At 37.4% G+C, this 27,960-nt stretch overlaps 1 protein-coding gene across 3 annotated transcripts in view; it reads left to right on the top strand.

The window, feature by feature from the left end:
• The window catches only part of COL19A1 (collagen type XIX alpha 1 chain), a 182,040-nt gene that overhangs the window by 143,644 nt on the left and 10,436 nt on the right, over positions 1–27,960 (top strand). For all 3 annotated transcript variants that reach the window (XM_051615561.1, XM_051615562.1, XM_051615563.1), the window contains 18 exons: positions 599–634; positions 735–788; positions 877–930; positions 5,450–5,491; positions 6,592–6,645; positions 7,488–7,541; positions 10,286–10,339; positions 11,246–11,299; positions 13,409–13,453; positions 14,055–14,105; positions 14,216–14,260; positions 14,476–14,502; positions 17,128–17,181; positions 19,377–19,421; positions 21,569–21,613; positions 21,721–21,783; positions 23,339–23,374; positions 23,525–23,569. In XM_051615561.1, the coding sequence (XP_051471521.1) occupies positions 599–634; positions 735–788; positions 877–930; positions 5,450–5,491; positions 6,592–6,645; positions 7,488–7,541; positions 10,286–10,339; positions 11,246–11,299; positions 13,409–13,453; positions 14,055–14,105; positions 14,216–14,260; positions 14,476–14,502; positions 17,128–17,181; positions 19,377–19,421; positions 21,569–21,613; positions 21,721–21,783; positions 23,339–23,374; positions 23,525–23,569 (858 nt within the window). The remainder of the gene's footprint in view (positions 1–598; positions 635–734; positions 789–876; positions 931–5,449; positions 5,492–6,591; positions 6,646–7,487; positions 7,542–10,285; positions 10,340–11,245; positions 11,300–13,408; positions 13,454–14,054; positions 14,106–14,215; positions 14,261–14,475; positions 14,503–17,127; positions 17,182–19,376; positions 19,422–21,568; positions 21,614–21,720; positions 21,784–23,338; positions 23,375–23,524; positions 23,570–27,960) is intronic.

Here is a 27,960-nt window from a genome sequence, read left to right as displayed (position 1 = left end):
TTCCTTTCTATTGCCCTTACAGAAATCCATCTGCAGTGTCTTCAGGCTATTCAGTAAAAAAATGATGGTATTGATGGTACATGTTATTTACATGAGCTCTGTTGTGGTGAGCAGGGCAATCTCTCTGCAGCCCAGACCAGTACAGCTGGCTGATACATTTCAGCTTATCAACACTACTCAGAGAGAAAATGTTTGAGACAGGTTACTAGAGACTCACATTGAGATCTTAATGTAAGATAACAATCCTTAAAAATAATTTCTTCAGTTAAAATATTTTCAAATCTGAAATCTATTGCTATTTAAATAATCTTTTTGCTTTTATTCAACTGAATATCAGCTTTCTTATGAATCTGCTAGTTAAATAGCAAGTTTCATCACAGAGCACTATTCTTTGGAATTCCTTGCACTTAAAAATTAGTCTCAGCAAATTCTTGAATTCTTTAATTTTGGCAAAATTAGATTTGGATTTAAAGCCAAACCATAGAGCAAGTATTTCTTGCAAGGCAAACTGCACCAATATCCCACATTCAGTGTTTTTTGTGTTTAGCTCCCTTATCCCAAAAAGTATAACTACTGATGATTCAGAATTTTCTTGCAGGGTCCTATAGGTCCAACTGGATCAACAGGTGTGCAGGTAGGATATAAGTTTTCTGTTTATTTTAAAATACATTAATTTAGTTTTACAAAGTTTACAGTAAAAGAAAATATTCTTAAGTGACCTTTCCTGCTCTTAGGGCCCTAGGGGACCCCCAGGATTGCCAGGAACTCCAGGTGCCCCTGGTATTAATGTAAGTGACAGTTCTCTACACATGCAACAAAATGTAATGTGTCCCTTGTCAATGATTTAAGGCCACCAAATTTTACATCTGTTTCTAGGGCACTCCAGGAAGAGATGGAAAGCCAGGACTACCAGGCCCTCCAGGTGATCCTGTACGTAAACGTAGAAAACTTGTATATTTGCTTTGGTTCAAATATTTTAAATTTAAAGGAGATGAGATAAGCTAGCAAGCCTAGAAGGTCCAGATGATTCAATTAATTTGACTTCTCAATTATTATATCCTTTGCTGGGTTTTTGTGTTATTGTTTTTGGTTGGTTGGTTTTGGGTTTTTTTAAAACTTGATTATATTGCAGTACAAATTAAGTTTATGTTAACAGGTACAGGATAAAAACCCTGTTTTCAGGTGTTACAATTTTTATACTAGAGTTTCTGCCAGGCTATAACTTGGCATAGTGTTCCTCAGTCTCAGAAGCAGTCCCGTATAATTGAAATTTTCAGGAGCATACTTTGATTGTTCCTGTTAAAAGTTCAAAAAAAAAGTCTGGGGATTCCAAAGCTAATTTTACTATGCCAGAGAAAGAAGACATTCTTTTTAAATGAAATTCTGAGAACTGTTAGTCTCTAACGTGATGAATTCCCTATAGCAGTAACGAAAAGTACCTGGGTTTGAAAAGCTCTAAATAAATTCCAATCCATCACCACACTCTAGGCGTTACCACCTCCTCTTGGGTTTACAGCAATGTTTTGTATTTAACAGTGCTAGAGCTTTACAGATTTTGTGAAGTCCAGCACGGCAAGATCAAAAAAACCTGCATGTGCCTCAGACCAAACTGCACCCTTAAAGATAACTGAGTATTTTACATGGGAGTCAGGTGAGCCCAATGTGCATATCTGCAAATTTTGCAGAAAGGCAAAACTTCAGTTGTTACTCCTGCTTCTGTCTGGAGTCCCAGTGACTACCTCAGAACTTTTTAAAAAACAAATTTATCTTCAGAAAAAAATGCTAAGAGAGACTTTTATGACAGCACATGAAGCTTTCTGAATTTCCTGAGCAATTGTTAGAAAGTATGTAATCATGTTGGAAGAGACAAACAAAAACAAACGAACAAAAAATTGTTAAGCTCACCTGTGATATTGGTGGTTTAAGAGAATTTTGTATTCCCAAGGGATTTTATTTAAAGGCAGTTTTAAAAATAAGTGAGATACAGTTATTGTAGTGTTTATTTAAGACACATCAAAACAAAGGAAATACAAATTACAAAACCCAACATTTTATCTGTGTTCTGTCCTTTAGCAAAATCTCTGCTCCTTGTCAAGGCATGAATTTGGCCTTTTTTTCTGAGTGAGTATCTCAGTGGTCTCAGTCTGTTCATCTCTTAAACTAGCAATTCTTCACATACCTGACCATCCTAGAGACTTCTCAGATCCAGAGATTTCCTTTATGTCTTACTACTGAGTTCCATCTCAGTGTCCAGCAATGCAAATCTAAGACAGAGCTTCCCAACCTAGTCTGCAGACTGCTGGTAGCCTGTGAAGAGAGAGGAAATGCTCCAGACCTGCTGCAGGAATGTGTTAGGCAGTAAAACATATCATGCTTTCAGTTGTATTAGGCAGTAAAATACATCATGTTTTCAATTAAACATTTGGCGTTACAGGTGCTCGGCAGTCTGAGCCTGAGGATTGAAAGCAAGGAGCTTATCAAGGGAAGAACAACTCCCACAATCCCACAAAGACTTAAGCTCAGAGGGAATTGTCAACTTTCTCCAGAGATGAGCCTGGGAATCAGCTAGCACATGCATGCTAGAATTTCAGAATGATGGTTCTGATCAGTTTGTTTCCAGTTTCCTGCATTAGCAAACTGGTCTAGTGCTTTAAGAGACACAAGTATCAGTAGCTTCTGAAAAGCCTAAAATCAGTGTGTAGAAAGCAGGTCTATCACTGGCATTGAGTATGAAGGTAGAACTCACATCAGAAGGACTGAGATATTACATTAGTTTCAGTAATAATGGATATAAAAACAAGGAAAAGACACTGTGAATACAATCATTTGAAAGACTTGTAAAGTTTATTTAATAATCAAGAGAGAAAGCTGAATAATTCAGTGGGTTATCACTGTCCACTGTAAAAAATTGCTTTTCAGAGAATATATAAAATGAATTTTTATTATCTTAATAGAAAAAAAGAATTAGTTTTAAGAGGCTTTAGACAAAATGAGGAGGTTTGGTGTAATTAGCCCAGAGAATGAGCCAAAACAGTCTAAATGTTAACAGTTACCTCTCAGTACCTAGAAAAAGGTGAGACTTTTGAGCAAGGACGAGATGCTAACAGATAACATATCTTCATAACAGATGAACAGAAGAGGAATCAGGGTATAATAGGTCACTTAAAAAAAAAAAAAATATTGAGTGCAAGAAAGATAGCAAATATATTTTTTTTTAATTATTTCTAAGTACCAAAGATATGAATGCAAAAGTGGAACCACAAGATACATTATTTTGTTAAGAACCAGTCATGGAATAAATCAGATTTCCAGCTTTGAAAGATAGACTTTGATGGGAAAGGCAGGGAAGCAGTCATATTATGTATATTTGGCTTCAGTAAAACTTTGAGATTGTCCTCGTGAGTTTATATAGGCACACAAAGAGTGCTCTTGAAATAATTGCCATATAATTAATGCTTATCAGAAACTATGGATTCGAGTGTCTATCAGCAGATTATTCTTAAACTTGGTCTCTCCCATGCCTAATTCTGTCAGTGATTTAATTTGATTAGCATAAGTAGTTACAAACTGCAACTGGACTGGGAAAGCTTTTTGAAGATACAATCAAAAACTAAAATTTGGAGACAGTCGGAAGTCAACAAGATTAAACTCAAGGCAGATGAACATCAAGCGCTTAAAAAGAAAAATAAAGTCCGTAAGTGTGACAGGTCTGGAAGGCACAGTGCACTTTAAACTGAATATAAATAAAAAATCAGATGCCACCATTAAGCAGACAAGTCTGAGTGGTAAAGTTTACTAATAGGTGAATTAAGGTATTTTGCTCTCTTGAAATACTCGTTCTTTGGAGAGAACCTTTTTAAAGGAACATGCAGCGAGCAAGGGTGAGTGTGGAGAGTTAGGGCCATTTTAACATTTTCAAAAGCCCAGCATCTATCATACACTTACACAGAGTTCAGCATATGTAACTGTGGCTCTGCAGTACATGCACAGTTAGGCTGAACATTCTGTAGGTGCAGAACACTGTGTGCCACAAATGCAGTAGGCTTGCTCTCATATGTGATGTGTCCTTGCAGCTGGGTTTTAGGACCCTTTCACACTGAGGGTTTGGGGGCCTGAACCATAAAATGATATTGCAACTAAAATCTGAACATGAGAGGAGATATTGAGGAGATTACACTTGTGTAGTCCAGCAGAGGGACCAACATATGACATGGTAATGGCCTGGCTATCTTTAAAATGTTGTCATGAAAAGTCAGGCCATCTAGGAATGTGGTTGTTTCTAAGGTTTGTTACAGGTTTTTAAGAGCACTGTCTAAGTACAGTTTACCTCCGGGCAGAGGATGGACTTTGTAGGTTACATAGTTTTGTCCTTAAGTTGTGTTTGGTGACTATGTCTCACCCTAGAAAACTTTTCAGTCTGCTTTCAGAAGTGGCGAGGCTACACTGTAAATGATGTCCTCCCAATTACACTTGCAGTTAGTTGTTCTCTTGAGATGGTATTTGACACCCATTGCTACCAACTATCAGTTTTTCTAATATGCTATGAAAGTGCTTACATTTTATTTTCCTTCTTAAAGATGGAAATGATTGAAACAGACTGAAAAAAACTAACAAATTTTTGAGTGTGTCTGATTTTATAGCAGGCCCTGGGCTATTTATGCTACAGAAATTGCAAGAAATAAGCATTAGTAATTGAAGAGTCTATTTGTGAGTGAAGCTGATGATAACCCCTTCAATCAGGTTTTACAGGGAGTCTTTAAGTATAAGTTTAATAACAGCACTTGGAAAACCTATCTATATTGCTGTGTAGTGTAAACATATTGATTGAGCTTTAAATGGGTTTCCTTTAGTATTGGTAACAATTTAGCAGTGGTACCACAGAGTTTTGCACTAATTCTTAATGTTTAAAGGGAGGACAAAATACAGTATATGTTGTTTATTTTGTTCTAGCTGGAGTATTTCCAGTATCTGAGCTAGTTCATTGAAGTTAGCTTTGGCATCTCCACAATTTGTGCTACAGTTCACAGTAGAGTCAAAGCCTAGGAGAAACCAGAAGGAAAACAATTGAAGATAATCAGGTGAGAATAGTTTGTGAGGATTCCCAGTAGAAACAAGTTGTTGCAGGTATGCTACAAAACCAACCATATATTATTATTATTTTAAATTGAACTGTACTGTGTTCTGGAGCTCTGCAGTTTTTGTGGTTTAAGGAACTTCTTTGAAACTGTAATAAATAATGACATTGTTTGGTTGGAGAGACAGCAATATTTAACTATATTTGAAACCCTGATTTTTCTTTTCAGTTTTCATTTAAAAAATAGCTTCAACCAATATATATGTAATCAGCCATGTGTTTAACGATGTAAACTTTAGAAGCAAAGCAAGCCCATCAGAATCAGTAGCGATATGTAAAACATGAACTAACTGCAGCTGCGTTTTTCAATTTCAGATTGCACTGCCACTGGTGGGAGACATGGGGGCTATACTGAAGGTAAACATTTTTAAAGATTAAATATCATTATTGCTATAAGCAGGCTTTTTAAACCAAACCATGCACTTGAAAGTTTCTGTAGGTTCAATTCTGGCCTCCTTGGTTAGCGCAAAACAATTTTGAGATTCTTGTTGATTTTTGGTTGAGGGGCGTAAATGCTCAAGAAATGTATTTTACAGGAATTTTGCAAAGCAGTGTTTGAACAGAATGTAGGTAGGCAGCGAGTGCGTGTTCAGTGCATCCAGTCCACAGTATGAATTGTTGGAAGTATACTGCACTCTTCACTTTACTTGGTAGCATCAATATTGGCAATACCCCAAAAGGAGGAAATAATCTAGAATTTTAAGGTAGTATTTTGAAAAATAATAAAATCTGCCATATTCCAAAATGAAAAGTATACTCAAGAGGATTTCTATTTCATCTTTTCTGAGGATAGAGATTATCCTATTCTACTGTTCTTTCTTAATACATGCACTTAAGGTTTATTGACTTTCTCATTCTCAAATCTGATTTCTTTTAAGTCTGTGGGCTTTTCCCTGCCTCTTTCTATTTGTAGTTGTATTTTCTTTCTTCTGTACATGGTCTTCTACCTCTTTCTCAGTTTTCTCTGGTTCTCCCTGATTCTTTATGCTTCATTCTTCATTTTTCTGCATTTTGTGGTTAGCACCTCTATAAGATTGTAATTTAGCTGAAAAATGCTTCTCTCAAAAAAGCAGGAATCATTAAATGTAGATTTGAAGCTGGTGAGAATAACAAGTAGCCTCCATCTCTGCCTCATCCTTAAAAGGAAGTTGGTTCGCTCAAACCTAAACATGGGTGTGTCTGAGACTAACCAAAATGAGGGCATTTATGAGTCCTCTCAAAATTAAGATAAAAAATTTGTTAGCATGGTTTGAGTAGACTGTGTGAAAGACAGGAAGGGAAATGAGGAAGGCTCTCTGAACAAATATTTTGTGTAGAAGAAAGGACTACAGAGAAGGCTTTGGGGTAAAATGAAGGAATGGTTACAAAGGCAAGAAGGAAGTCGTCTACATGGATCAGACCTTCTCCCTGTGCCACAAAGTGGTTATTTATCACTTTACTTTGTGTCTGTTCCTCAGGGTGATCCGGGCATAAGAGGTCCTCCAGGAATCCCTGGTAGAGAAGGGCCAAAGGTAAGTTTTGAAGAGAGTAGTTGACATTGCTTTCTTGCTTGTTAAAACTAAAAGGCCAGACTCTTATCTCTGACAGTCTGGACTTTTTTGTCTGATCCCCAACCCTGTAGCATCTGTTTAAAGCTTCAAACAATTTTTATGGCTCAGCCCTCTTCCTGTGTCAGTTTGCCTTTCCTCTCAGGAAAATGAGCAAAATAGCCCGAGCTGAGTCCCAAGCCAGGATAGTTCTTACGTGTCTCACATCCATTAAAGCTAGCTCAGATTTGACTGTCTAGGAATGCATTGCCATCTTTGGCCTCCTTGCTGTGAGTCAGTCACCCAAGAATCCTGTGGTGAGGGAGGAAACTTCCCTGATCTCCCTCAACTAGACAGCAGTTGGACTGCCCTGTACCTCTGCATCCTGTTCCCGTGGGAGTAATGCAGCCGTTTCTCTGAGACATGAAGTTTCACGGCTGGCCATCAAACTTCTCCTTCACTGTAACTGGATCAAATGCCACATGGTTTGGCATACAGATATCCGCTATAGTTGAGTATAATTCCAGGAAAGTATACTTTCTCCATTTGGACAAGGATTTAAGCTGGTTGGTATTAATAACGTCTCCATCAGGCCTATTGGCTAGTTAGCCTGCTAGGTAAAAGCCGCTCGTTTCCTTTCCCCTTGACTAGAGGCACATTTTAAAGCCTTCAGGTAGCATTGAGACCTTTTTTTTTTTTTTCAGGCACTACTGCTGTAAGAGCTTCATGTTAGCATATGTTAGATGTGGGTCATAAAGTGCCCTACAGAGCATGGAATTCATTGTTCTCTAATAGAAAGTATTTGTTTGAATGTTACATTTTCATAGGGAAGCAAAGGTGAACGTGGATTTCCTGGACTGACTGGAGAGAAAGGTGATGAGGTAAAATTACTTCATTTCTATAGCAGTTGTTTTCTTATCTGAACCTCAAAAATCTAGATTGAGAATTAAATGCACAGAATGTTATTCAGTTCTTTAAAACTGCTGAGATAATAATGTATTGCTGTAAATAGCCCTCAATTCTGAATTTTCAACAAGATTAAATGATTTTACTCAATTAAATAACATCTATTTAATTTTTGCCTGAGAATTTTTGCTCATTTGTATATTTTAAAGCCTCACATACATTTAAATACTAATTTTTGAGAGTATATGATAGAACAGTAAATAGGCAAATGCCAAATATTTTCAGAAAACGCTTCATGTTTTATGAAGTATTTGCTTTCATTGTGTTCCAGTTTAGAACTAACTTTCAGAAACATTCCACTAGGCAAATACTCTGATGGGAACAGTCATAGCAGCAATTACTATGAAGTGGAAACTGGAAAATGTTTGAAGAGACTAAATTTAAAATGTTTACAGCATTTTGCATCAAATACTGCATTCTTAGAGTTATTTTTATGTCATTGTGAAGAAGTAAAAAGAGCCATGTGACTTGTGGTTCTGAATCAAAAATAGTCATTACAGCTTTAGTTCTAAATTTAATTTTTAAATTTTTGCAATTAACAGCTCAAGAGCAATCTCTGTCAGAAGAAACAAAAAATCACCAAAGCAGAAGCTATTAAACCAATGAATCTGAGTAAACAGACAAATTTCCTAGTGACCTTAGCCACCTGAAGGAGTTAAAATAAATAGTCTGTTGCAAAATATTTGGTGAACACTTCAAAATTCCAAAATACTTCACCTGGGAAATGTGACAGGATTTTAGATCTTATTGATTGAGGGGTTTATAGTTCATTATGAACGTTTTGCATTTCTTTGGTGCTAAGGCCATAACATAGTACAAATTTATAACAACAGTAAAATGAGAATAATTTTCAAAATAATCTGTGTTCATCAGGATCTTTGCCTTCCAAAAGTAAACAGTTACATGAAGAAAAAAATAAAACCAGCAAATGCATTAGATATGTATTCCTGTTTTGTCCCAGAATTTAACAGATTGTCGGACTTAACTATCATCCTTATTTTTCCTGTTTTTACACAGATCATCTGTGGAGCTCATTATGTCTTTACTTCTTAAAAGCAAGTGCCTCCTGTGGTTGGATTTAGAACATCTATGATTCAACCCTAGCAGTCTCAGGCATTAGCAAAACAGTTTCAACAATTCATAAACTATTTAACTGCTGAAAATCAAGTGAGATATTAGAGACAATTAGGAAGTTAGTAAGGGATAGGCAAGATTATAACTGACAGTTACATTTTTTTTTAAGGACTCCAGAGTAAACCAATTCTAATTTTTTTTAATTGATTCAATAGGGTTCTGTGCTGTGTTAGTAAGTTAGTTATTCACGTACTTCTTCACTGTGTGATACCTGGTTAGCTGCCTTAGCTCTGATATATTCAGTGTTTAGCATAATTTTTATTACTTGGTTGGCATGGGGATGGGAAGAGATATTAAGAAGCCCACCTGAAGCTCTTTGAAATAGGCTCATTAACTTCCATGTGCTTTCAAATAGCCCTTTAATCTTTGTTGAAGCTTAGCTCTTCCTTTTTAAAACATTAATTTTGTTCAGGAAAGGGTTTTTCTAACATCAGTAATAAGAATTACAGAAAATGTTCCTTTGACTTCACTTTAATTTTCAAGGTGACTGTACCATCAGAGTAAAGTAATCCACAATGAGCAGAGAGCACATTAGCAGTTGGATTTGACACTGAGAAGCTGCAGAGGTGGATCAATGTCCTCTGTGTGCAACAGCAAGAAAGGGAAATCAATGTGTCTTCATCTCCACATCTTTCCTGATTTATTCCTGTCTGAAGTTTTTCCTACTTCAGGGCTCTTGACCTCTGTGGTTTTCTGGACTCCCCCCTTAGCCACGCTTGTTTAAACACTGCATTTAACATGAGAAATACACCTTTTCTCAGATGATTCCTCCTGTGAGAGGACAGGCACCCTGTGCAGATAAAATGGATCACTGCAGTGAGGGACTTATTTCTGTTTGTGGATTATAGGTGGAGCTGAGAGCAATTAGCTCTCATTAGTACATGGTTTTTACATGTGTAAAATTGTGCCTAAGCCTGGTGTGGCAGAGGAAAGACTTCAGCGAGGTGCAGTCTTTTCTCAAATCCTGCCTGTGTCCACTGTAGTAAGTTGCACACCTGGATGTTTACTAAGTGAATACCAGAATCCATCCATTTCCAGGTAACCAAATAGAATAAGAGATGGAAAGTAGGTCATTAAATACTATGAAAAATGTCATATTGTGTTATCAGAAAAGCAATATCTATAAATCAGACCACACCATTGCATTTAGATAGCATCAGGTAACATTGAGAAGATGTCTTCTCACCAGCAAAAAAAAACAACAACTCTTAGTGATAGAAAATAGAAAATTAATCCCTAAGGAAAAGCCAGGTGTCCTGCTCTTATCTGCACAGCTCAAGACACAAGGATATGCAGGACGTAAGTTAACAATGTGAAAGTCTGAAGGACAGGTGTTGTTTATCAGTCAAGCAAGTATCAAGTCAAGCCTCTAACCTTGTTCAATGATAAACCCTTAACTGCATAGTGAGGGTTTTTTTTCATTCCTAAAAATAATGTCAACTTTTCAGATGAAAATGCACTTTTATATAGTTGTAATACTGCTGGACATGTCAAATATAAGTTATTTTTGATGTGTCATTTCCAGGGCCTACAAGGTGCTCCTGGACTGCCTGGTGTACCAGGACCCAGTGGACCATCTGTAAGTGTGTGGTATCACTTGTGATCTGATCTATCTCTGCAGAGGTTGCTGTAACTATCTAGTAAAATTCCACGTTCTTAGTTTCTTGTCCCTTCTTTTGACTTTTTAGGAGAGTAATAATAAAATCTTACCCATACTGGCTCTAATAAAATAAACTGTGTTGTGAGTTGATGTTACTGAAAATACTGTCATTGTCTGGGCTCAAAGTTTATGCAACTTGAGTTTGGAGACTCTGTGAGGTTACATGTCTTACAATGTGCAAACCTGCAGTTAATTATGCATTTGTACTGAAGTTACTGTAATAATCTAAAAATAATTCCAACTAGGCATTCTGAAAACATTTAACACTGAAACCAAGTAATCACAGTTTAAGAAGTATGAAACTAAACTGACAATATTTAAAGTCACTGAAAAATACCATTTTAAATACTAGTATTTCTGGGAAAATTCCTCTTGGAATTTTTTTGTATTTTATTTTCTAAATAATGGATGAGATCCTAGTAATTAGTCTTATCATTATTCATTCCTAGGTTGCTGACCGTACTAATGTTTCCCATCTTTTAAAAACTGTTACACATTTAGGGCATTTAATCTGGAATATGTAAATTGGCATTTTAGCAGTAAAGCATGTTTTTTAGCAGTGTCAAGAGGTGCAAGTTAAGGTCAGTGCATTTAGTCTGCCAAGGTGAAAATGCAACCACAAACAAAGTTTTTGCCCTTCAAAGGGCTTATCAGTAGGACACAGCTGTTGTATCAAACAGAATAGAAATATTTAAACCAGGAGGTAAAAAAGAATTAGTTTTAAATGACCTTCTAAACAGCGTAAGTTTTAAAAACTAAGTTGCAGTGCAAAATACTGTGTTTCCTTGTGTCTTAACTAATGTAAACCCGTACTGTGTTGTGCAGGGAGTCACAGGAAGACCTGGGCATCCTGGTCCAGCAGGGTCAAAAGGCGAAAAGGTATTCCTTCTTTTTAGTCCTGATAATGACCTGTGAAGTTTTTCCAATCCCATTACACTCCTGTGCTTTGGAAGTTTTTATAACACAGAGTGAAAACAGTAACTCGATGTACATTTTCAAATGAATTTTTCTTTATGTCTTAATACAAGTACTTTTCCTAAACAGCAAGACACATCTGGACTTACATTTTGAAACACAGTCCTTATGGTGTATGTAAATTGCAAGGAATGTTCCCTAAGTATGACATGAAATTTAGGAAAGTGAAAATACATTTGTGAAATAGAATATGACAAGGTAATACTTGGTCTGCTTCTCATTCTTTTACCAGTATGTTAGTCAAAAGAAATTGCATACTTTAAAAGTGCTTCATAAGTACTGAAAGTTATTTACTATAAGTTATTCTGCAAATATAGGTAAGCTTACTTTAATTTACAGTGCTTTAAAACTCCTTTTAATCAATATTGTATGTGCTTTTTATCAGGCACTCAACATTATCCATTGTAACTAAGAGATAAAGTGCATTTATTGGGCACGTCAGATCAGGGCAATGCAGCAAACAAAAACTCAGTTTGCTGCAAAATAGTTTCTGGGACAAGCTCTACATTTTGTATATGAATACACATTTTTGAAGGCTTTTTTCAGCTTTATCCTGGAGTTTTCCAGCCATAGCATTAGTCATCAATGTATGTGATCCTACTGATACTCTGCAGAACCTTGGCTCCAGTATGCATAAGAAAGAAAATTTTGTTTTGTAAAGCTCTGAAATTATTTCAGTATAAAAACTGATTGAGAGCTGTCTCCTTGTAGACCCTAATAGCAAAAAATTTCCTTTTAACATAACCAAATTCAAAACACAAGTCTCTGTTAGTCCTGTGCTAACAGTTCACACTGGGGTGGGAATGAGAAGCCACTGCTTTACAACTGGTGTCTCATCAATCAAAAGGCAAAAGTCAGATGGCTGGAGAGTGATGAAGTAAACTGAAATACAGGAAGAGTAATTCCCTCCTCCTCCTTCCTTCACCTGGGAAAGAACCAATGGATATTATATGGTCACTTCTCAAACCAATCTCATGTTTGAGAAGTGATCATATAATACGCTTTTTAAAGCATAGTATTTTGTGTCCCCATGAAGAGCTACAAACCACTATTTAGAGGCTGACAGTTTCTATCAACCAGCAGTACCATTTGGAAATTATGCTACCATAGCTGCAATCAAATGTTTGTATATATCTGATGGGCTAATTTTTGCTCTTCAAATCTTATCTTGACTTTTTCCACCTCAATAATTTTAAATATTCAGCCTAGTGTCTCATTTACATAAGTTTAATAAGATCTGAGTCAGTGAAAAAATCTGAAAAATACTTGTTCCAAATTATGCAGTATTTTAACTGAATCATAGTGATGAGGTTTTGAAAAGATCTTCTTTGGGAAATTTGATGCTGAAACCCTTAACTCTACACTGTTCAGAGACCCAACCATTCTGCTGAGGCAAAAACTCAAGAAGCTTTTTGGTTTTTTAGTATAAGCACATCAGCAGAACAGACTGCAGATACAGGTAACCACAGGTGAATATTTTACAGTAAAAATCAGAAAAAATATTCATTATATCTCTTTATAATAATCTTTATTTTTATTCAATGTATGTGTAAATAAACTAAATGAACTTCTGAAACTGTAGCTCTGGTATATTGAGCTGTGAATGATCACCTGAGGACTGGTTTTTGCAATATAGTATAAAAAGCATGAAATTAATATTAACTTTTATATGCCAGTTGCTTAGAAATTTATAATAATTTATTTTTTTCTTCCTCTCCTGGTATATATGAAGTGTTTTACAACCCAGGTTACCACTAATATTTTGCCACAAGGTAGTTACTGCACATAAAGCATCAAATAACTAACAAAATTAAAAAATAGTATAAAATCATTATTAATAATTTCCCTAAAGCCTAAGCAGGAGCTGGGCAGGATAATTTATTCTTAATGTTACCTGCTCATATTTACTCTATCTCGTGTTTATTATCATTATGGTCATCGTAGCTTGGGTATGAAATAGATCTGGACATCAGTTACAGTAAATGAGTTACATGAATCTCTTGCTGTACCTAGGGTAGTGAAGGTTCTCCTGGGAAACCTGGACCACCTGGGCCTCCGGTGAGACATTTCATTTTATATTTTCAATGTTACATTAGGAACAATATACCTATCAGTAAAATGTAATGTAATATGAAGAACTGACTGTCAGTCTAGTATGTCTTAATATTGCAAGAAGAAAACATCTTCACAGAAGGTTTCTGTGTTCCTTTTTCTTCTTGTAATTCATCACTGAGTAAGTTCAGGTCACCAAAACCATCCTAGAAACTTGGTCAAATGAGTTAGTCTACTTAGACTCTAAGGTTAATTTAGGCAGCTTGGATGCCTGAGATCAGGCAACTCAGAGAACCTGAGGGAAGTCCATGGAGCTGATAATATTAACTGGATGATAAATAGACGATAAATTAACTGGAATAGTACCTAACAAAATTAATTCTGTAGAATTTTAATAATAATAAATATCGAAAAATACATCTGGCTTCATCAAAAATTCCCAAGCTGCATTAGGATGGATCCTAGGTTCTTACTGAAATGTCTGGAATCTTTGAAAAAAAAAAAAAAGGAAAATTTATCCAGAACAAAAATGATACCACAGCTCTGCTTCGCTACAGGGCTTGAACAGGGCAAGAGTTCTGACATTTACTTGGGTTTTGTTTTAAAGGGCACACCTTACAATGAACGGAATGGAATGAGCAGCTTATATAAACTCCAGGTAGTTCCCTTTGACCTTTTGTTGTTCTTGTTGTTTGGTTTGGGTTTGTTGTTTTCTTTCAGTCAACACCTAATTTGAGCCAAAATCAACTTTTAAACTTGCTGTTACAGGGAGGTGTGAGCGTTGCTAGTTATCCAGGTCCACCAGGACCTCCAGTAAGTATTAACAGAAAGGTAATGTCAGATAGATCATTAACATAGTAACAGAGGGATTGGCTAGTTGCATGCAGGTTTTGTAAGTGGCTGGACTTAATACTGATTTTAAATGTATTATCAATGTATGCTCATAATGCAGTAATCCAAAAGAATATGATGTTATTGTGGAATTATTTTCTTTTTAAAATGTGTTTCCACTTCTTCATTCTTTGCAGGGTCCAAAAGGAGATCCTGGCACAGTGGTATGTATGTATGTTTTGGAGATGACAGAGAATTCCCCAAGTAGTTCAACACATGATCCTAGTCACAAGGGGAGGAGAGTCCATTACATTCTTTAGCACTAGTTTACCACCTGCAGAATCAGTACATCTGAAAAAGCCTTTTTAATTGCCAGTTTTGCAATTTCTGCTAAATAATTCTAAGTGATAATATAATTAATTACTGTACATAGTAGTAACTGCTTGTGAATTCATCTCGGCTGAGCTGACCCTGTTTATATTTGAGGATAGAGAATGTGTACTGCAGGAGGTAAAGCCCTTACTTGGTACAGGCTTATAAGAAATAAGGGTAGAAAATACCTTAAGAGCTATTACATTGTTCTCAATATTACGTTTGAAACTGTGCAGGGAGAAGGAACAGTGTGCTACCTTATGCCAGCTGGTAACAGCTAGAAGTTGATGTTTCCTTTGGAAATGGCATGACAGGGAGTTACTTGTATGATCCAGTTGCTTCTGTGAGCAAGATGATGATCGTGGGAGCCACTTACACCTTTCAACTCTACAGTTTAACATTCAAAAGCAGATCTATTTAACTTTTTGGTATTTTTGCCTTTAAGCATTGTGTTCTGTCCTTTTCACTTCATCTTTCTTTCAAGTTTATGAGGAGGCAAGACAACTAGTGGAAAAATCTTGAGCAGTTGCATGGGCTAGCATAGTGCTAGCCCCCAGCAGAATGTATACCCAAATCCTTACTGGGAATACTTTTTCCCCCAAAGTCCCTGACACATGGTGTCTCTTGCTTTTATGAGAAAGAAACTATGTTTGTGATCAGCTTGCAATTTGTCACTACAGTTCCTATCCTAGAAGATCGCAAAGTTGAAACTTAGAGGTATTGCATCTTGACAACTGGATGAAAAATACCCAGAGGATAATGGTAAAATTTCACAACTGATGGTTTAGCCCAAAGAAGTATGATTGTGTCAAATGTCATTTTAAATTGATGTTGTTTTTAAAATTGAATTCACACTTTCACATCAGTTAAAATTTCATTGCATTTGTGTACTTCAAGTCTAAGGAATATCACATAACTACATTGTGACATTTACAGCACTAGAATGCTGCAAAACAGCAAAACAGTTACTTCTTCAAGGTCAGTGTGGTAGAACTGTGTCCTCTGTTGAACTTCAGGCAGTAAGACTGAATCAGGCTGAGTACCATGTGTCAGCTAATGGAAATTGGTGAGAAGAATAAAAGTGGTAGAAGCTGAGCTAGTTAGAAAAGAAAGTTGTTCCCATTTGGACTGCATTCCCCATGATCTACTGGTGAATTGTCTGCTTGATGAATATCGGGAGACCCTGAAATATATTGAAGAGATCACTTTTAGAAACAAAGTCACAACCCTTCCAGTAAACAAAGAACAGCTATGTCTGATACTAATGAACCAAACCACTACTTCAGAGAAGCGCTTGCAGAGTTCCTCAACACATTCAAGAATTCATTCAACCACCAGGAAGCTGACACTTGACCTCTCCACTTGCTCTTCTGTCCTGAAATTGTTAGTCTGGGGCAAAATAAATAAGGAGATTGTTCAGGCAGTATCTTGGATGCCTGGTAGTAAAGAATCAGGTCAGAGCATGACACGTAGAATGTTTAAACGTCACCACAAACTGCCCTGGTCTGAACACATCAGGCCACAGTATTTAGAAGATGATGATGAATCTCTTTTCCTGTGGAAGGGTTCTTGTCTTCTGATTTGAGTCCATATCATTGAGTCTTTCTCTTCAGTACCAGTCCAAGACTACTGAGAAATGTCTCTTCTCAGGAAAGCAGCATGTCTTCCTGTACCACCGTCTACTTCCTGCTCCAGAAGCACAATCTCCCAAACAGAGTTCAGGTGTTTAAAGTGAGATCTGCCAGAGACATAAAATCCCAACGAGAATTTGCTATGGCTTTTGATTTAACTGGGAATTGCTGAAATACTGGAATTGTTGGCTATCGCTAAAATCTCTGTGGTAAATTATCTATCAACTTTCTTTAAAAACAAAACAAACAAAACACAAACAAAAAAACCCAACAAACAACAACAAAAAGAAAAGAAAAACAAACAACGATTAAAAGGGCCTCCCCACTCTTCACACTGAATTGATTTCTCCAGTGGAGCAGTGTTTTCTGGTTTTCTTTCAAAACTTGAAGACCTACACTGGGACCCAGTCTGCCTGTCCCTTGCTGCAGAGTGCTGTTAGGAAACAGAGCTCTCTCAAAACAAGGATGTGTCTGCAAAACTGCACAGAATTGCTTGGAGGTTGGTTCTCTGGTTGACAACATATGTTCACAACCCAGGGCTCCAGCACCTGGAATTGCTTTATAGTTGACCTTGGCTTGCAAGAACACTTGATGGGAGTCTTCTTAATTACATTTTTCATCAAAATCAAGAGCATTAATCCAAATGTTTACACAGTGCCTCTGGAAAAAGCTCAACTTGCAGATCACTAAAACACGGCATAGAAAATCTGTTCAACTGGTAACTGGCTAGCTATTTTACTAATCTCAAGTTAAAAAACCGCTGTTGCTTGCTGTTCAACATTTCTCATGTAAAGTACAGAAATTCTAATCTATGCAATCCTTTTTAATTTTAAAAAATAATATCAGGGAGACCCAGGACCAATGGGATTACCAGGACTGGAAGGACTCCCAGGAGAGAAGGTAGGACTCTTAGAAAAGAATTTCAAGCTTTTGATATTCATTTCTAAATATGACAAAGCACAAAAAGTTCAGCAGAGAAATGAAAAAAATCTGAAAAGATGCTGCAAATGGAAACACCGATTTTGCCCAAATCTTTGAGAATAATGAGTATTCTTTTTTGCAAAGTTGAATATTTATTCAGCTTTTTTGAATTACAGATTATTCAATTAGTTCACACAAAAAATAGTTTAGTGAAACATTTTTTTAATCAAAAAAGCAAGGTAAATGAATTTTTTTTCTCTCAGTATCACCATACATTACTCTTATTTGTGCATAGAGTGGGGAGTGACATGATATAAGGTAGGTGTCTACAACAGATATTTGAATTACATGAATCCTCCTCTGGAAAACTATAATTTATAAAGAATTTAGGACTAGCCTAATTTCAAAAGGAAAAAACACAGGGAGATTTTATGTGTCAAAATCAAACAAAGTGGGGACAAGAATTAAATGAAGGAAATAAAAAATGGAGTTGATTGTATATACAAGCTGAGTGCTTAGCCCTTTCCCAAATAAAAATATCCTTTCCCTAACTAAATTTGGTCAAAATTTCACACTTCTGGTGCAAAAAATTGAACAGAATCCTGGAGTCAGCCTTCCTGTCCCAACAGTATAGTGCATGCTTGTTTTTAAGTTATTAGGTACATCTGTGTAGCAGAATATCATCTTCCACAGACAATGTTGGCTGTAATTTTATGGTAACTTAATTAACTGGCTTAAGAACTTTGTGTACTCAGGGTGAAATGTACCTTCCCTAAGCTGTGCTGATGCAGTGGTTTGTGCAGCCATGCTGCGAATGACATGGCTGAAAGGGCTAGAATAGCCCTCAAAAGAAAAAAGGTGCAAGAGAAGTGCTGGGAATTTCTAGCTGCACTATCATAGCTGATAAACATCACAATACAAATTCTGGAGGCAGAATAACAGCAGGGACAGAGTGCAGTGCTCCAGTCAACATGCCCTGCTACAAATCCTCAGTGCTTGAGTGTTCCTGCGGAGCACATCATGTTCCCCACTGAGGGGTGAACTTGCACTGACTTCATTTAGCCTCCAGAGCAAGGGAGGTTGAAGTGTGGCCTGTAAGCAAGCTTCTCCCTCTGGACAAAAGGTCAGACATTTAACTTTTCATCTGTCTAGGCTTTGTATAGTAGAGTTAAGTATTTGCCATTACCAGTGTTATCATTACACTACCTGAACAAGATGTTGAGAACAAAAAAAATCAGCATTAGTTATAAGAACAGAAAGCAGAAATCCCAACATCTCCTGGGGCTTTTATGCACAACAGAATGTATCTGTAGCTGTGTTGGCAGAGCTTTTGCAAAACAGTCCCGAAGTAACATAAACTCGTCTCACAAAAATATTCTCCTGTTATGGCTTTAACTGTGCCAGGGCTTTCCTGACATGGTTATAGTAACTAGAATCCTGATATTTTTCTTACACTTTTAACCAACAGTACACTAGCAGACTGCAGTGTTACAGACTAAACCAGCAGTGGGTTAGGGCAAATCTCACTGTGCAGTTTTGCCACTGGTGAGCTCCATCCAACTCCTTTAGCATACAGCCCTCATAGGAGACAAAGATGAGTTTGTGCACACACCTCATCAGGTCTGGCACAAAAGTCATTGTCTCAGCTTAAAGTGTAGATGAAGGTGGCCATGTGCTAAAGGGAGCAGCTTTGCCCTGAAAAGACCATGGCACAAGCAAATTGAGGATGCTGGCTTTGCAGCAAGTAGATCACAAGGTAGTAGGAAGGTGGAAACTCCTTTGAAAGGTGCATCTTAAACATGGGGATGTAGATATTATAATAAATTACCCTGTGTGAATTTTGGTAATTGTCATGGCCACAAATTATAATTATTTGGAAAACTACAGAGAAGTCCAAGATATTCCATCCCTTTTCAAGGAAGGCCTCAAGCAGGGTATAAGGAACAGCATGGAAATTATGACATTATACAAGAGAACCCAAGCAAAGGATTTAAGTTATTTGCTCAAGTCCGTAAAATGAGTCAGTGGCAGAACTAAATATTTGCATTTAGCAGAGCTTGGCTTCTATCCTCATTTTCAGTTCAGTGAATAATCCTTCCTCAGATTTTACTGGGAATCCACAAACAAACTCCTGGTTTGAGTGTTAACATTAAGCATAAATTTCTTTCCTTCAGGGTGACCGTGGACCAGCTGGCACACCAGGAGTAGCAGGGACGCCGGTACGTATGTTCTTTAAAGAAAACTCAGTTTGTTAGAAGAACTGAAAAAGAGGTCAAACAAAGTGCTGAGCTGTAATCTCAGCCACTGTCTGTGGGACACCAGTGCCTGGCTAATGCTTTATAAGCAAGTATGGAAGTGATGTGTTTTTCCTAAAGAGATTAGAGTTTTAATACCACTGAGGGTTCATATTTTTATTAAAATAATGGGAGAGAATGGTGTGAATACATGATAAAGCTGGAGTTCAAAGCTGCATATGCTTAGTTAAGTAATTTAATCTAGATAAAGACATTTTCTGTGTTCCTGGGCATGCACAAATTCCTGAGCATCTTTCTATCACAACGAGAAATGAACATTAGTTATTGCAATCCATGAGGATCTGCATATCAAGTCAATCAAATATTTGCTTTAGAGGAATGCTTTGTCAGCTGTTTACATGTGGTATTCAGAGAAATTTCTGAAAGTCATCCAGAAACTTTGTTGTAGATGAAAGTAAATCTAACTAATGATAAATTGAAATTATAATAATTCATTTGTGTTCCTAAAGGAAATGAAAGCAACTTTTCTTTAGATTGCATTCACAGTTTAATAAAAAAGTGCATCCATATTTCAGGAGGCAATATGGAGTTATTTATATGCAAATACATTTATTATTAAATTTGGGCAGCTACCAATTCATTCAGGAGCTGTTTTGATATTATAAATATGTGTTTCATTAAATAAAGAGAAGTTGTGTCTATGCATTCCCATTGCCATTAGGCACTGATTTAGTCTATTTACTGTAAGTTCCAAGAGAGAACATCAGCTTAAATAGCTTAATTTAGTTAAGTTCTCCTAAAACAAGGTAAAATTGCACATTTAAGAGAAAAAGTGTTTCTGTGAATTTTATAACCTATGCAAGAGTTTCAAAGTTTGTTGCTCTAAAGTATATTTCACACTGTGAATCAATAATGCAGTAGCCAGTTAGGATGACCACCAATTGTTCATTCCCTATGTGTTTCCCACAGGATATGTTATTCCTGTTGCTCTCTATTCTAGCTGGATACAAAATATTTAAGGAGTCCCCTTCATTACTGATGGAGATCCATTCTGCTGATTACATTTAATTCTAATAAAATGCACTGAAATAAATTATTTGCTGTAACATTTTATGCCAAGCAGTTTTAATAAACAAATTAATAGAGAAGAGTTTTTAAACTATATCCACATATCTCACTGGAAGAGAATTTGTCCTCCTTGGCTGGCATTATTCCCTAGGTCGACTAGCGGACCATTTTTCCCCATTCAGAGATATTAACATCTCATCTTAGCTTTGGCTTTTTGCTGAGTGGGATTGTCAGGGAAGCTTGGACTGAGATTCTGCAAGAATTGCCAGCAATGCCTGTTTCCTCAGCTCAAATCGACAGTCCTTTTGTTCCTGAAGTTGTCACTGGCATTGATGTGTTAGATCCCTCACTTGTACAAGTTATTTGAGGATCTGGCCAAAGGGTATTTCCAAGGAATGTAGGTTCAGGGTTATAGATTCTTGTCTGAGGCTGAATCAGATAATTTGCTAAAAGCAAGGCATCATTTAAAAAAATACAGACAATTAAAATCACCATCTAAATAATGAGATGAGAAAGGATTGTGAATTCTGACAATAAACATGGCCAAAAAAAACAATATACAAGCCCCCCCCCAAAAAAAAAAAAAAGAGGAAAATTTGCAAAAGGTGTTGAGTCAGTAATAAACTCACTTAAAAAAAAAAAGAAAAAAAAAAGAAAGAAACAAACAAACAAAAAAACAGGACTAGGAGGTACCTGGAGGAATAATTCTTGATTTCACATATACAGTGATAAACTTTGACTGTGACTTCTCAAAAAGAAAATAATAGTTTTGTAAAAGAGAATCTCATTAAGACATTATCTCAGCATTCAGAAAGAATGAAAAAGACCAAGTGATTGAGTTACGTTGTACACAAGAGCCAGATTAACATGGCACAAATATTTTTAAATTCTGGTAAAATATTTATTTTTTCTCTCTTAAAGCATTTAATGAGTAGTAACATGAATATTCCACTCAAATATATATATCATCTCTTATTTTTTACCTAAAATAAGTTAAGTTTTGCTTCCTTGTAATTTGAATTTTTAATGGTCTCTTTTTGCAGGGAAAGCCAGGATCTCCTGGATCCCCAGGGATGCCAGGGGAACCAGTGAGTACAGATTTGAGTTCTGAGCTCTATGATAATACACAAGTATTTCAAACACTGAATGTGAGATTCTACATGCAGATTTATATATGCATTTTCTTCTTTCTAAGGGTGAAAGAGGACCTACAGGAGATATAGGCTTCCCCGGGCCAGAAGGGCCACAAGGAAAACCAGTAAGCATTTTTGTTCTGAATATATATGTTCATTAGAAAATTATGTCTTAGTTTATCAGAAGTCACAAAAGAAATGAGATTACAACTTGCTTTGTGTTAGGCTAGGTAACATCTGAAGAAAACTTAGAGCTACAGGGCTCAATATTAACTATGCAGTCAAGAATTCCTGGTATTGTGATGTTTTAATAGTTCATTTTTACTGAGATATTTCCTGTAGAGGTCTTACTATGGTCCTTTGGATCCTGTTGATTTAAAGGCCCTCTCATATTTTTTCAGGAGAATATTAACCCAGACATTCAAAACAGTCTATAAATGATGGGGTGACAAATAGATTATCAGTTTCAGTGGGATCAAGAAGCATGTGCTTCATGACTCTGAATAAACTTAATAACTCTACTGTGTACAGGTGATAAAATGCTGCGGCTGAAGCATTTACTGTTTACTTAGGATATGCCTACTCTGACCTCTTTCTTTAGTAAAAGTGTGACAGCTGTGTAGTCAGCACTGTCTGATGAGCTGGTTTATATTCTAGAAATGGTTCGGCTAGGATAGTGCAGAATTCATTATCTCCCCCAAACCTTGGTGTTCTGGGGACAAGCATGAGAATCAGACCATTTCTGTTTGTCAGCATGTCTCCACATTACACTTCTGTCTTGAAAGGAGACACAATTCCTGTAACCTCAGCAGCAAACTGGCCTGAGGTGCCTGAACTGTGCAAAACTCCACGTTACAGTATGAGAGGGAAGGAAATATTCCTGACACATTTGCTCATGCAAGTCCTTTCTTACTCAGTGAAACAGCAGTGAGTTTGCTGCACATGCAAATCTACATGTATCCTAGCAAATTAAACAGTGGCAGAACATGTATCTTGCAATTATCTGGCATTGTGCAATTATTAACATACTCTCTGATGTTATTTTGGCCCATGCCAACTAGGACTCTTGAATAATGCCACATTCCAGTTTGGGGGATAATATGGGCCTGTGACTGTTTCCAGCAGGTGGTATGAATGAGACCACCCTCTTTTGTGAAGGAAATATGCTTAACCCAGGAGATGAAGCTGTGACATGTCACAAGTTCTAACCACCAAAGAGTGGATCTGGCCACTTACTATGAAGTTCAGCAGAAGGATAATAAGGCATCAGGGCTAATACATAGAATATCAGAAATCTTTTCTGTGGTCGTATAATGACTAGCTGGGAATGGAAAAGTGCATGTACAGGTTCATATTCCACATTTGCAGAATTTCCATATATCTTGTCATTTAAAGTTGTGTAATCATTAAAGATGATGCACATCTTGATGCTGGAAGACTTGTTTTGCTCTGCTCTCAGCTGATTTTTAACGTGCTTGCAGTTCAGTATTGTCCTGAGCTCTGTTTTTGCTCATCTCAAGATTATTTGCATTTCTATATTGTAGCCACACAAACTGCTGCCTCTGCAGCTTCATAACATGTACTGATACCAGCACTAAAGGTTGAGCTTTACCTTTTGCAATTTTAAAATGCATATACGTAAGCATATTTATTAATTTGTTTTTAATATTTTTTTAATAGGGAATCAATGGAAAAGATGGTTTGCCAGGCCCTCCGGTAAGAAAATGTGCTTTTGCATACTAGTTTATTCTTCACAGATACCATAGCTGTTAATCCTAGGCAGTTGCTTTCAGTTCTGCTAACAGATTAATATACAACAAAGCCTTTAAGTGTTGTGTTCATCTTTTTTCAAAAACTATTTTTCAGGGTGCTGTGGGGAGACCAGGAGACAGAGGACCCAAAGGAGAACGTGTAAGTCCCTTGCTTTAATAACCTTTTTTCTTTTTACTGAGCACCTGAGCACCTCATCAGTGCATATTTTATAGGTGAAACCAAGACATTAATTCTCTGTGAACTTCAAGAAGTTACTTAGACAGCTAAGAGTTCTAGTCCAAGACACCACTTCAAGGAATTAGAATTGAATTGGCTTATGCATTTAGAAGAAAACCACTTTGTAACGCAGTTGGCCTCAGTAGGTTGAAAAGCAGAAAATAGCTAATCCTGTTGCGATGCTGCCAGACTTCACAAAAGCTATAAAGATTGTCCTGTCACCCCTGGGATCTCTGTGTGTCACAAACACAAATCACGTTTTATATAAAAATCACGTTTTATATAAAATAAGGCAGCAGGAGTGCCAGTGCAATACCTAACTGTTTCACAAAATGTTTAGACAGATCTGTTCATGGTAACAGGATCATGGTGGACAGGAATCATTATAGGAGTTGAGGGATTATCTTTATTTTGCTAGAGCAAAGAAAATTCTAGCACATGCCATTCTATGATTCCAGGTATAATGTTGCTAAAGGCCTGATGTTGTAATCCAATTGATAACACATTAATTTGATTAATAAGAAAAGCACCTCTCTGTGTAATCTGGAAAAGGAAATGCTACTTTAGACACTGAGGAGACATGAGGTTTTAACTATTATTACAAGAATTGTCCCTTTAAAAAAGCACGTTCTGTTTCTGCCTCTGAGAACACAATTAAAATGTAAGAACCTTCTTATTGTGCCACCTACTGTGTACTGCATTACACTGCTCCAGTGTCAACCTGTCCAAGTGCCCTGCAAATAGTGCTGCACACATACAGGCAGAGGAGGAGGCTGGAGGTCAAGTGCATGACCTAGAAACATACTGACAGGGAGAAGGATGCTAAAAAAGTCTGTGAGAGACAGAGACACAGCCTTAGCTTGCTTCATCACAGTGAAACTTGGGAAGCTTCAGGGTAGGAGGAGAGAGTGTATTTATTCCAGTCTCATTGGTGACAGCATACGTACACACGTGTGTATGTAGCCATAGATATAATTATGGACATATATTTGCTCTCAGAGAGGTCACAGGTGCCTGAATCTTCTCTCACTTCTGGGCTCACTGGCAAACATGTCACTGTGTAGCTCTCTGTACAGAGTAAAAAAATAAATGTGTATATATAAGTACATATATATATATATATATATAAAAGAAATATATAGATACCTGTTAAAAAATAAATAATTTTCAGAAGTATTTTTGTCTAACGTGATAATCAAAATCTCTCACAGTGATTTAAAACAAGAAAGTTATAAATATGCCCAACGCAGTATCTGAATACAGTTTTCAGAAAGCTGTCAGTTGTTCCTTACAATTCTGCAGGAAAAGAAAAGGTTTGTTGATAACAGTGAGAGCTCTGCCCAAGAAATAGCTATGAAATACAGAGCAGAGTCTGCATCTCAGATAAGAGATTAGTGGGGGAATTGTAGTTGATACATTTTTTCCTCTTGATCAGATATTGCAGCCCCGAATCTGTGAGAGAGATTGCAGTGATTACAGAAAATAACACAAAGCCAGGCTTTCCTTGCAGCCATTATTATTAGTGCTGTACAGCACACTCCTTCAGTCTGAGACCAGCTGGTGCAATTAGAGAAAAGAGAAGCATCAAAATTGGAAGGGCAGAACAAAACTTGAGGTTTTCTTCTCTGGTATATCCTTGTAGAAACCATTTTAAGAAGGAAGAGGTCATCTGGGCTGAAATAATCTTATACATGACTAAACACTACTGTTGCTGCTTTATAAATTGAGTGACAAACTAGTTGAAGACATGGCTTATACCAATCAGAAATACACCTTTAAAGTAATTTCAACAATAGTTTGAAGTACCAGTGGCTGGCTCATTGCTGCTATTTGCACACTTTAATCACAGACTGGGAGTCTGCTCGACTAGAGCATATGGAAGCACAGTCAAAACAATTGTTTCTTCTGCACATAATTTAGTACATCATTAAATGCAAGAAAAGGAGGACTGAATAAATCAGCATAGTAGGCAGAGATCACAAAACATAAATATCCTACTCTGTTTTTTGTAGAATTCATAGTGAAGGAGCATTTAAAGAGGAATATCTGGAGCAAGATATGACCTATTTTTATTATTTTTTACAAGGAGCTTCTTCCAAACACAAAGAAAACACTGGAGGCAGTTAGAAATTGCTTGTTTGAAAAGTGGCTGTAGTATTTATCTGCCTCCTACACATTAGCAGCTTGTAAAATGGGAACAATTTAGAAGAAAAACATTTCCACAATCAGCTTCACACTGCCATAGCACTGTGGTTTTAGAAAAACCTGTGGTTTTCTTCGTTTTGAGTACAATAGTTATCCATACCTACTCTACAGGGTCATATACCTGAGAAATTATATATGTATATTTATGCTTAGATACATTTTTAATTAAGGCTTCTTGTAACTATAGTAATCTTCAGACAGCTTTTTTTCTATATTTGGGTGCACAATGTGTGCACGGTCTCATTTGAAAGCAGAATCAGACAAAATGTGTGTTCATTGGCTCCCTGTAATGGACTTTAATCTCCAAAATATGAGTAAACTAAAAATTATATTAAAGGCTGAACCTCTTTCAAGTTTTGCAATAGCATAGAATCATAGCATCATAGAATGGTTTGGGTTGGAAGGGACCTTAAAGATCATCTAGTTCCAGTCACCTGCATGGGCAGGGACAACTTCCACTAGACCAGGCTGCTCAAAGCCTCATCCAACCTGGCCTTGAGCACTTCCAGGGAGGGGGCATCGACAGCCTCCCTGGGCAACACATTCCAGTGTCTCACCACCCACACAGTAATGAATTTCTTCCTGATGTCTAACCTAAATCTATCCTCTCGCAGCTTAAAACCATTACTTCTGGTCCCGTAACTACACACCCTTGTAAAAAGCGCCTTCCCAGCTTTCTTGTAGGCCCCCTTCAGGTACTATAGGGTCTCCCCAGAGCCTTCTCTTCTCTAGGCTGAATAGCCCAAACTCTCTCAGCCTGTCTTCATAGCAGAGGTGCTCCAGCCCTCTGATCATCTTCACGGTCCTCCTCTGGACTCACTCCAAGAGCTCTATGTCCTTCCTGTGATGAGGGCTCCAGAACTGGACACAGTACTCCAGGTGGGGTCTCATGAGAGCAGAGTAGAAGGGGAGAATCACCTCCCCTGACCTGCTAGCCATGCTTCTTTTGATGCAGCTCAGGACACAATGTGCAAGCACACATTGCTGGCCCATGTTGAGTTTTTCATCAGCCAGCACCCTCAGGCCCTTCTCCTCAAGGCTGTTTTCAATCCATTCTCAACATGTTCAATAGCTGTGAGAGAGGAGTGAGAAAATATGAGAGAAGCTACTCAGCAGGCACCAAGGTCATTGAGGAAGAAGGGGGAGGAAGTATGGAAGGCACCAGAGCAGATTCTCCTGCAGCACATGGACGACCATGGTGCAGTGGATATCCACCCTACAGCCCATGGAGAACTCTGTGCTGGAGCTGGTGGATGTGCCTGGAAGGAAGCTGCAGCCTGTGGAGAGCAGGCTTCTGACAGGACCTATGTCCTCTGGGAGACCCTCACTGGAGCAGTCCATTCCTAAAGAACTGCAGCCTGTCAGAAGGACCCACTGTAGTACAAGCAGAATGTGAGAAGGAAGGAACAGCAGAGAGTGTTATGGTCTTGACTGCAGCCTCCATTCCTAACCCTCCTGCAACACTCAGGGGGGAGACAAGAGAGTCAGGAGTGAAGCTGAGCCTGGGAACAAGGGAGTGGTTTGGGGGAAAGGCCTCACTACCCTTATCTGTTATTAATTGGCAATAAATTAAATTAATCTCCCCCAAGTCAAGTCTGCTACACCCTGATGGTAACTGGTGAGTGATCTCCCTCTCCTTATCTTGACTCACAAGCTCTTCACCTCATTTTCTCCAGCTGTCTTGCTGTGGAGGGGAAGGGTGAGAGCAGCTGGGAGCCAGCCAAGGCCAACCCAGCACACAGGAAAATTATAGATGTGGGAGGATGAAGGCTCAGATAGTGACACTTTTTTTTTTTCTTGTGGTAGACTTTCCAGAGTTCAGTGCCTCTGTTTAAGAGTAGAATTTCAGCTCTAACTGGGAATGCATTATGGTTTCAGTTAATGCAATAAAACATCACAAGTAACAGTGGTCTTTGTAGTCAAGCTTAGTTATAGTCAGTAATAAACTCTAGCTCACTGGAAGTCATACCCATTGGATGACAGATAGGTCCTATTTGTATCTGTACCTTTCACAGTTTCTTTTTCAATCTTTAAATGTCATGTAAATATGACTTAAGAATGTAACTACATTTTTATTGGTTTATCAGCTAATGATGTTTCAGATCTGA

The sequence above is a fragment of the Apus apus genome, chromosome 3, assembly GCF_020740795.1.
Source record: "Apus apus isolate bApuApu2 chromosome 3, bApuApu2.pri.cur, whole genome shotgun sequence".
Taxonomy (NCBI): Eukaryota; Metazoa; Chordata; class Aves; order Apodiformes; family Apodidae; genus Apus; species Apus apus.
This window is presented reverse-complemented; position numbering and strand designations above follow the sequence as displayed.